This window comes from Furipterus horrens, unplaced genomic scaffold, assembly GCF_987537825.1.
Source record: "Furipterus horrens unplaced genomic scaffold, mFurHor1.1.pri manual_scaffold_10, whole genome shotgun sequence".
Taxonomy (NCBI): Eukaryota; Metazoa; Chordata; class Mammalia; order Chiroptera; family Furipteridae; genus Furipterus; species Furipterus horrens.
Genome location: NW_028327180.1, coordinates 50,888,870 through 50,898,973, shown reverse-complemented (window position 1 = coordinate 50,898,973; position 10,104 = coordinate 50,888,870). Strand labels below are relative to the sequence as shown.

Below are 10,104 nucleotides of genomic sequence, written 5' to 3'. Positions count from 1 at the left end.
AGTCCTGGGGTTGGGCAGACCCAAGTTCCGTGCAACTTTCAAGTGAGTTGCAAACTCCGCCCCAAGGCTGGTGCCCGCGGCCTGGTGCCCAGGGACCTGGAGACTCGCTTAAGCAAAGGCCGCGACCCGCCACCCGCAGCGGCGCCCTGGCAAGAGCCGAACTCTTGGTTCTCCACGGCAGGAAGTGCCGGTCGGATCCTTAACTGCCCAGCGTTGCGGAAGAGCGCGCCTTCCGGCACCAGCTGCGAGTCGGTTCCCCGGTGCCCCCCGCCTCCTCGCCCCTGCCGGCTGGTCTCCTCGCACTGCGGAGTCAGGGGCGGTGGGCTCCGCCTCCACCACTGGGCAGTACGAGCGCCCGTCTGGTTCCCGTATCTCCGCTGATTCCCCCGTTCCAGCCCCACGTGAGCGTCTCTCTGGGCAGCTTCTTAGGGGTCTCTCTTCGCCCCTGAGGCTGCAGGATGGTGTCCTGGATGATCTGTCGCTTGGTGGTGTGAGTATGGCCGCGCTCACACCCCCTCTCCCCGGGTGCCAGCGCGTCCCCCCTGGGGTGGAGCCTGGGAACGTCTGGTGGGAAAGACGACTTTCTGAGCCCCGTCACACCAGCGCCCGCCTCCCCCCAATACTCACTGCAATAGTTAACGGGTCTGCGGGACTGCGCGCGGCATCGGGCACCGCGGGCTTTTCGCCCTCGTCCCCAAAGTCTCCTTGACGGATGTCGACCCCTCTAGCACTCAGTCACACTGCAGACAGGTGCGTGGGGTGAAGGACCACAGGCTGGCCCTAAGCCCCTTGGCAAACACAGGTGTTGTGGCATGTTGTAGGCGGAGAATCCAGGTGCCTGCTTCCCATCTGAGCAGTCACATGACTCATCACCTACTCTGTCCTATTCATCACCTTTCAATATACTTCCGTACCTGGCTTGAAAATCCCTGTCTGCAGCCTGGCAGTGCCAGGTCTGGTGGCCCTGGGCCTAATTGCATAGTCACAGGAGGGGACAGCCTGGTGCTCTCATCAGCTCAGAAGCCTGCTTCCCACCCACTCACCTTGTTTAGTGGCTGGCTGTGCCCATGTATCCATGGGCCACTGGACAGGCCTGGACAGGCTGGGGATGTTTGTAAACAGCAGGGTGGGGAGGTGGCCTCCAGGGCACTGACTCAGATGCAGGTTGTGCAAGCCAAGCGGGAAGAACAGGGTAGGCACTTATCACCTCAAACCTGTGGGGGAGGTGGCCACCTGTAGGGGGCAGGGTATGGTGCTACTCACTCCCTCTCTGCTTTTCCGGCTGCTCTTCCAGGCTGGTGTTTGGGATGCTGTACCCAGCTTATGCTTCCTACAAGGCTGTGAAGACTAAGAACATTCGTGAATATGTGAGTGTGGTAGTTGGCTTGGGTGGGGTGGGATGACAACTTTGGGGGATGGGCATGGTAGGACTTGGCAAGGTGGAGAGGGGGTTGTGCTGGCCTCCCTCCCCAGGGGCATAATTGTCTGGCAGATCCTGAGTGAATGAGTGTGGATGGAGGGTGAGCTATTGAGGTGCCTGTGCAGGAACTAGTGGGTGAAGCCTGGTGGGGCTGGGTACAGGAATGAGTGGCAGTTTCTCAGAGGCAGCTCTCTAGGGCCATCCAGGTGCCAGGGGAATGCAGTGGGACAGGCTCTCTGGCATCTTGGGGCTGGGTCAGCTGAGGACAGGGAGTTGGCTCTGCAGGCTCAGCCTCTGACCTCTCTGTGCGCCCCCCCCCGCCCCGCCCCCAGGTCCGGTGGATGATGTACTGGATCGTCTTCGCACTCTTCATGGCAGTGGAGACCTTCACAGACACCTTCATTTCCTGGTCTGGGTACAGGGGCTCTGTGGGCAGGGGAAGAGGATGCCCCACCCTTGAACTGGCTCTCTGGCTGACCCTGCTCCCGCTGTGCTCTGACAGGTTCCCCTTCTACTACGAGATCAAGATGGCTTTCGTGCTATGGCTGCTGTCGCCCCACACCAAAGGAGCCAGCCTGCTTTACCGCAAGTTCGTCCACCCATCCTTGTCCCTCCATGAGAAGGTATCCTAAGGGGAGGGCAGGGAGGGACGCATCGGGGTGGGTGTGAGGGAAAGGGCCCTGGACTCAGAGTTTAGGACATAGCGGGGCACCTGGGTTCTAATCCTAGTCAGTGGGATCTTGACAGCCTGGCCATCCTCCTCTTCTGGGATAACAAATGGGGGTACATGGGAGTGGCCTTTTGGTGGGTGAAAAGTCATTTGGAAGCTGGTTTGGGAACGGAGGAGGCTGGAGCATGGCTGTTCACTGAAATGCGGAACTTGGGGGGGGAGCCCTGCTCTTGGTGTAGTGGCTGGCCCACTGCGGGTGGAGGTGGGCTGGGAGGTGTGGCACCCAGTGACTGTGGGTCTGCAGAGGAGGAGTGACTCAGACTGTCCCCTAAACTCTCTGTCCCCTGGTCCATAGGAGATTGATGCCTACATTGTACAGGCCAAAGAACGCAGCTACGAAATGATGCTCAGATTCGGGAGGCGGGGCCTCAACATTGCCGCCACAGCTGCTGTGCAGGCTGCCACCAAGGTGCCCTGGGCCCCAGCCCTCCATCAGACCCCCATCTCCAGTGCCTTCTGGGCAAGTCCAGTGCTCTGTCAGTGAGCTAAGAGACAACAGCTGTCCATACCAGGGAACAGGGGTGAGAGGTGACAGGTGGGGTGTTGGCTGGAGCATGGAGCTGGAAGTTCACGCTTCTCTGGCTCTGGCACTGACCTTGAGAAGCTGCTCCTGTTCTCTGGGCTTTAGTTTCCTGTTGCCAGCACAAAGAACCATGGCTAGAAGATTGCCCAGTCTCTTTCAGTTCTGAGGCCTTTGCCCCAGGGGTTTACCTGCAAGTCAGCAGCCCTTGACTTCCCTGAGCAGCTGCCCTGGCTCAGGCTGCTTCCTACTAGGAGCCCTGCCTCTCCAGCAGTTGAGGCAGGTGATGCAGAGGCTCCCCCTGCCTTGCAGAGTCAGGGTGCGCTGGCCGGAAGGCTACGCAGCTTCTCCATGCAGGACCTGCGCTCCATTCCCGACAACCCGGCACCCACCTACCAAGACCCCCTCTACCTGGAGGACCAGATGCCCCGCCACAGACCACCCATTGGTGAGTGAGCGGAGGGACCCAGAGCTGTCCCAAAAGGGCTGACTTCCTCCATGCAAGCTATGGCTTCCCGCAGGGCTCGGCCCCAGGCCATCAGACTGGAAATGCCCAGCTTTGCCTCCACCGCCTCGTCTTCTCTACACAGGGTATAGAGCGGGTGGCCTGCAGGACACCGACACAGAGGATGAGTGTTGGTCAGATACAGAAGCAGTGCCCCAGGCACCACCCAGGCCCCGAGAGAAGCCTCTGAGCCGCAGCCAGAGCCTGCGTGTGGTCAAGAAGAAACAGCTGGTGCGAGAGGTCAGTGCAAAGAAGGCAAGGGAGAGGTGGGCTGTCAGCCTGGCCCTCCCATGATATACCTGCTCTCTCTCCCACAGGGCACTTCACGCTCCCTGAAGGTCCGGACAAGGAAAAAGACTGTGCCCTCAGACATGGGCAGCTAGGGTCTGCACAGCCTGCCAGTTTCACCTCCTGCCCCGCAGGGCCCTGGGGCTGTTTGGAGGGGCCCTCTGGCTGCATGTCAGACCTGCCTGCACCAGCTGCCCAGGCTCTGCCCTCCTGGCACCTGCTGTTGGTTCAGGGCCATGCACAGAGATGACCTGAAATGTACCAAAGCCAGGGTTCTATTGATTGTTTTTCTCATCCTTCTACCTTTGCAGGGATGGGACCAGAGCCCTCCCCAGACCCCTGTGAATGAAACCAAAGCCCACTCAGTTGTATTCATTCCTTCCTGTCCTTCAAATTACTTGACAGCCTTCTCCAAGGCCTCGTGTGTGTGTCCTGGTTGTATGTTTTGTGTTGGTGAATGAGGTCAGGTTTGTGCAAATTTTGATAAATAAATACACCAAAGTGTTCTGTTTCTCCTGGTTTGTATCCCCCGTCCTCACAGCACACACTATTAAACAGCTTAGGATGAGGGCTAAAGGACAGACTGCCAGGAGGGGCCCAGTCTTCTGGGGGAGATATCCATTGACAAATAAGTATGATGTGGCAAATGCTGTCATAGAAAGTTCTTGGGAACCCTTGAGTTTCTGTAAACACTCAGGTGACACTGGGAGCATTGCATGTCTACAGAGTGACCGCGAGAGGGCAGCAGCTGCCAGGACCTGGGCTGCCCCCAGCTTCCAGGTCAAGGAGGGCGGGGCTCAGAGAAACTCTAGCCAGAGCCAGTGCCCTGCAGGGCCTGGCCACTGATTGGCTGGAGGGAGTTTACAGAACTCGGGCCTGGTCTCCAATGGCCCTCCCTACTGCTCCTCCCTGCTGCTCACGGTCATTGGTCCTCAGCCTGCCTCATCCAGGGAGTCTCCTGTGTTGTCCTGAGACTCAGGCTCTGCGCCTCAGCTGGCTCCACTCCACCCCCTATCCTAATCTCGGGGCAGCCAGTCAGGCTCTGCCCTTTCCTGCCCCTGGATGCTGGTGTCACTGCAGGGTCCAGGCTGCTCCCCTCTCCTATCCCCATGACTGCTTTTCCTTTTCTCTTTTGATTAAACAAAGAAGTGGGTGAGAGTGTTGGGTGGAAAGAGGGAAGATGGGGTGGTAACCTGCAGTGACCTGAGGAGTGTGGATTAACTCTTGGTGTGGGATTATCTGAGTTTTATTTGGGGGAGGTGCTTAATCTGCAGAAGGTGGAGGTTGGCTCCTCACATCCTAGTGTTCAGTGACTTCCTAGCTTGGTGTTCCCATGCATCATGGTGTTGCCTTATCTCTTCATTTATTCATTCAAAAAAAAATCTGCATTGAGCATCTACTAGGTACCAGGCATGTTACCAGACACTGGAGATGTGAAGTCTAGTAATGGCTAGCACCTGGAACGTGACTACCACAGCAGGTGCGACTCTAAGCCCCTGGCATGTTAATTTGACCCTCACAGCAATCTCATGAGGGATGGACTATTATTATAATCTCCATTTTGAATGAACCATTGGCCCTCCAGTCTCTTTCCTGGTCTGTCCTGACCTTCCTTCAAACTGCTTATTCTGAGAAGCCTTCCCTGACTTGCCAGCCCTTCCCCCAACTCCTAAGGCTCCTGATCACTGGCCTGCTCACCCTGTCCTGGGCACAGGATGCTGTAGGCTGTGCTGGTGTGCCCATCATTTTCTCCTCCCCTCCCTTCACAGCTGCCTTCCCCTACTCCCAAATTGTTCCGAGTTCCCCACCTCTGTCAACCTGGACTGTCACATGGCTCCATGCTGTCCCCTGACATACTCTTCCTCCCCCACCCCATTCACTATCCTATTGCTATTTGCCCTTTGAGGCATACTCAGTCCTCACCCCCTAGCCCTGTTGTAGGCACACCCCCAGCCCCCTTGGACTTGAATGCGCCTCCAGGCTACACCGTCTCTATTCTTGTACTGGCTTCTGTTTTTGCCTTGCGCACGTCATATTTTCTCCCCCACTGCATTGTGACTCCATAAAGAACAGACTGGCATCTTACCCGCTTTTGTATGCCAGCCAAGAACAAACAGTGGTTTAGCCAAAGTGAAATATCGCGAAGGCCCACTTATCCTCTGCTGTCTGAGCTTGAGTGTCACCTCCTTCGTGAAGCTCCTCAGACTCAGGACTAAGAGCACCTTGTAATCCTCAGGCGAATGTTTGCGGGTAAAAGAACCAACACACTGCCCTTGTCGAAGGTCCTTGAGGGCCTGGATGGTCTGACTTTCCTCTCTGGGCCTTGCATCCCATGGTGCCCAGCACGAACTTGGAAAATGCCCGGGTCTCTATGACACACGTTTGGCAAACGGCTGCCACAGCTGTATGAGTTCCAAGACATCTTGGGGCCAGAGGGAAAGGGTAAAGAGAATTCTAGGTTCCAGGACACTTCTGGCCACGCACAAGTGCTCCTGGGACTGGGGCATTGCGTGTGGGCTGGACTTCCCTCAGAGACTGGCCTCTTCCCTCTGAGGGTAACTAGATGTCTGCTAGCCCTGCCTCCCTCTGCATGGGGCTCCTGGCCCATCCCCAGCCTCTGTGGCCTCGCCCCCAGTGGAGGCTAGCTAGGCTGTGCTCTGGCCTGCCCAAGACCCCCAGCCTTCCATTCTCCACCAGTCTACCCACTGCGTCCCAGCAGGAGGATTAGGACTGGGCTGCTCTTCCAACTGGCCTGAAGCATGGATGTGCCAGGCTCCATGCTGGGCACTGGGTGGGAGGATGAAGCAGCCTAGTTCAGCCCCCTAGGAAGTGTACACCTCTGCTTGGCCCAGGTACCAGTCCCATTTGACCTGTGCCTTAATCTTAATCCTCGGTCTCCTCATCCACCTTGATTGCTTCTGAGCGCCCCCTCCATTGCCGCCAAGCCCCCAGTCTCTCCCCGTCCCCTCCTCCCCACCGCTCCAGCATCCCTTGGACCTTCCAGATGGCTGCTCTGTCTCCCTGCCTCTCCACCCCTCTCCACCTGTAGCCCCTCCACATGCTGGTCCCCCTTCCTCAGACTCTGGCCTCCATGTGCATGGCCACACTGCTGTATTTGCGGCTGTCATGCTCGGTGGTGGCAGCATAGCTAGCCCCTTGTTTCCACACAACTGTGGCCCAGGAGTTGGGTTGGGGAGTCCTGCTTGACACTGTTCCACCCTTGAGGGGGTTGAGGAGATAGGCATGTAGGCTCTCCCCCTTGTCCTGCACAGGGCATCAGGGACTGGGATGCCCAATAGCTGGGTAGGAGCTGAAGCCTGGTAGGAGGATGATGCCCGCTGCCCAGGTGTTCTGGGGGGACCAGAGCTGAAGTTGCTAGGGCAGAAGGTCCTGAGCAGGGGCAGAATAAGGTAGCTCACTCTCTCTTTTACCAGGTGGTTAGATTGCCCCAAGGAAAGGTTGGGGAAGAGGGGGAGGGGCATTGGTGAGGCAAATACTGAGAAGAGGAATTGGGTCAGGGATGTGGGTGGGTGGGTGAGAGGGGATGTGGGCATAAGCCACAGAGCTTCCTCCAGGCTCCCAAAGCATCTCCACACTTCCCTTCCTCTCCCCTCCCCCCAGGTCCTGGGAGAATTCACCCCGGTATTCCCCCTCCCCCATGCCCCCGCCCCAGGCGTTGCCACAAGGGTGGGGGGAGGCCAGCCTCAGCTGTCTGAAGGATGGAGGGGCTGGGGAAGTAGGGCTAGGTGCCCAGACGGCCGCGTGTGTGGGAGGGGATGTCCTCAGATGCCCTCCACCCGGCAGTCCCCGCTCTGACGTGGGTGCCCCCCCTCTCCCCGCCCGGATTAGTGGCAGCTTGGCCTGACTCTCCGGGGCTCCTTCCCCCGCCCCCGCCTGCTGCCCTCCCCTGGGCAGGGGGCTGGTCCACCCGAGGGGCACTGTGCTTGCCCAGGTAAGGGGCTCTGGGGACAGCGTGAGGGCAGCTGGCTCCTGAGTGCTGCTGGGCTTGTCAGCATGAATGTGTGTCTCAGTGTGTGCGTGCGTGTGTCAGTGTGTGAGGGGTTACCATGGGGTCGGGTGGGCTCACGCTTGTCTAGGGGTGCTGGTCAGCTTGCCTTTGTCCATGAATCCAGCATTGTGTCCACGCACTGTGTGGCTTTCCTCCGTGTTTGTGTCTTTGTACGTCTCCTCAGCTCTGCTCTGTCCTCAGGCACAGAAGAGCTGGCTACCAGGGCTCTGTGGGCCTGTGGCTTGGGCTGTGGAGCGGGATGGGGAGCTGGGTGAGGGTGGAAAGGGGTTCCTTCACCCACCCAGCCCCTTCTGACCCCCTGTGCATTTCAGAAGCCTGTTCTGAGAGTCCTGGTCTAAGCCAGAGACTGTGACCTGACAAAGCAGACATGGCAACTGGGGTGGGGTGGTGGGAGGTGTCTGTCTGTCCCTGTTCCCCTAGGACAGTCCCCATCTCCTCTGGGGATGACAGTGACAGACCCTTAGGGCCCTGGACAGCCCAGGCTCCCACCCTGCCCTGCCCAGTCTCTCCTAGGCCCCAAGCCGCAGGAGTCTCCCCTCAGACTCTCCCGTAAGCTTCAGCTGCCAGAGGACACAGATGGGGGACCACAGGCGCACCCCAGCCCCCATCTGCACCCTGGAGCCAGCTTGGGAGTGAGAGGTTAGGGCTTGGGGTCTTGGGATTGCAGTCTGTGGTAGACCCTGCACAACCACTGCCCCTGGCACTCAGGTCTGGCCACCCCTCAGGGGAACTGGGGGAGGAAGGCAGTGTTAATAACTCAGTCAAGTAAACAACCCCTACCAGCTTGCCCAGCCACAGAACGGGCCTCTGGGGGGAGGTGAAGGGGCACAGGGAATCCACTCCCATGTGACGCAGGTCCAGCCCCTTCAGACCTCCTCTCCTCCCGACCCCTCCTCTTTCCTTCAGCCGGTGAGAGGACCCCCTGCCTCCCCTCCAGTCTCCTGGAAGGAAGGCTTCCTCCAGGCTCCCATGGCTCCCCTCTTCAGGGATGGTGGTGTGATCTGGGACCCAGCCTGGCACCGGGAGAACTCATCCATTCCATGGGATGGGGTGGGTGGGGTGCTGCTGCCTCCTTCCTGGGCTGGGTGAAGGCAGGCCAAGGATGACTTCCACAGGGAGGCAGGGGAATCTCGGGGTGGGAGGTGGGCGCCTGAGGGGAAGGGAAGCGCCCGTTGGGCGTGTGGGTTTCTGTGTGTGTCTGAATCTGTCTGTGTGTGTTTGAATCTGTCTGTTTGTGTCTGTGCTCTGGAACCACCCCCGCAGAGGAGCCGGGATGCTTCCTCGGGTGGAGGGTGCCCTGCTTTCCCATTTCCTCTCCCCTCTCTGTTCCCTCCCAGGAGCCACTCCCATGGGCTCCTCTCCAGTTCTGGGCCTGGAGCACTAGGAATGGGGATGGGGCAGACCCCCAGAATGTGCTGCTAGAGCAGGTGGTGGAGCTCAGCTGGTCCCACCTCATCTCCAGACACTTGGTGAGACCCTTAGAGCAGGGACAGATTAGGGCCTAGGCCTCCCAGAACTGCTAAAACGGGAGACCAGCCATTGGGCCCGGGCAGGGGGCTTGGGTCAGAAGGTGAAGAGCAGCTCGGACAGGTGAGGAGGAGGCAGGACAGACACCGCCAGCGGGTTGTGCCCCTGTGCCAGAGCTGGAGAGGACCAGGAGCGAGTGGTCCAGCAGGCACAGGGCCGGCTGGCGCGGGTCAGAGCGCCCATCACTGACCCGTGAGAACCCGACTGCCCCCGCCAGCTCTGGCACTGTCCCTCCCAGCCGCCCGCTCTAGCACCCCAGGGGGGCACCCCGCCCCACCGCGGCCTGGTCCGGCCCCTCCCGCCCTTTGCTCCAGTTCCCGGGCTTGGCACCTAGAGTGGGGGTGCTACCCGCCTGCTAGGCTCCGGGGCCGGGCCCACGGGAGGGTGGGGCGGCTGGGAAGCTGGCACGTTGCCCCCGGGGAGCCTCTCTCGGCAGGCGCCCGGGTGCCGCGGGGGGAGGGGGGAACAAAGGGCTCATTCTCCCCGTGCGCAGCCGGTGGCATCGCCGGGGCGTTGGCGGAAGCCCCCGGGGCCTGGGAGGGGAGCAGGCCCAGGCGGGGCCGCCGAATCACGGGCTCCTGTTTCCCGCAGGGTGCTGTAGGAGGAAACCGGCGGAGCAGCTTCCCCACTCTCAGTTGCGCGTCTGGCGATGGCGATCAGAGGTCCTGCTGCGCTCTCCCTCCATTAGCCGCGCTGCGCCGCTTTGCGCCCTCGCTGGTGCCTCTCTCCTGGGTCCCGGGATCGGCGCCTCCTTCCAGGCACGACCCCCTCCCCCGGCCCTTCGACCTTTTCCCCTACTTGTCTGTCTCCGACCCGGGGCGCGTGTTCCCCCCGGCCCGGCTCCCTCTCTCCCTACGGGGACACCGCTCCCTAGCCCCATCCCGGCCCTTCCTGCGGCGCAGCACGGAGTCTCCGCGTCCCATGGCGCAACCCACGGCCTTGGCCCAGAAGCTGGTGCGGCCGATCCGCGCCGTTTGCCGCATCCTGCAGATCCCGGAGTCTGACCCCTCCAACCTGCGGCCCTAGAGCGCCCCCGCCGCCCCGGGGGAGAGAGAGCGCCAGCGCGCTGAGCACGAAGCGCCGG

At 60.3% G+C, this 10,104-nt stretch overlaps 2 protein-coding genes across 2 annotated transcripts; both read left to right on the top strand.

Annotated features, from left to right (window-relative positions):
• REEP4 (receptor accessory protein 4) lies at positions 1 to 3,692 on the top strand. The gene is made up of 8 exons (XM_090290106.1): positions 1 to 490; positions 1,295 to 1,367; positions 1,753 to 1,829; positions 1,923 to 2,043; positions 2,446 to 2,559; positions 2,983 to 3,118; positions 3,261 to 3,415; positions 3,493 to 3,692. The coding sequence occupies exons 1-8, from the start codon at positions 459 to 461 to the stop codon at positions 3,556 to 3,558; spliced, it is 774 nt and encodes a 257-aa protein (XP_090146232.1). The 5' UTR covers positions 1 to 458; the 3' UTR covers positions 3,559 to 3,692.
• A 3,648-nt stretch (positions 3,693 to 7,340) lies between these two features.
• On the top strand, positions 7,341 to 10,059 carry HRURF (HR upstream open reading frame). The gene is made up of 2 exons (XM_090290142.1): positions 7,341 to 7,415; positions 9,612 to 10,059. Exon 2 carries the CDS (start codon positions 9,942 to 9,944, stop codon positions 10,044 to 10,046), a length of 105 nt encoding a protein of 34 aa, XP_090146268.1. The 5' UTR covers positions 7,341 to 7,415; positions 9,612 to 9,941; the 3' UTR covers positions 10,047 to 10,059.
• The last annotated feature ends 45 nt before the right edge of the window (positions 10,060 to 10,104 follow it).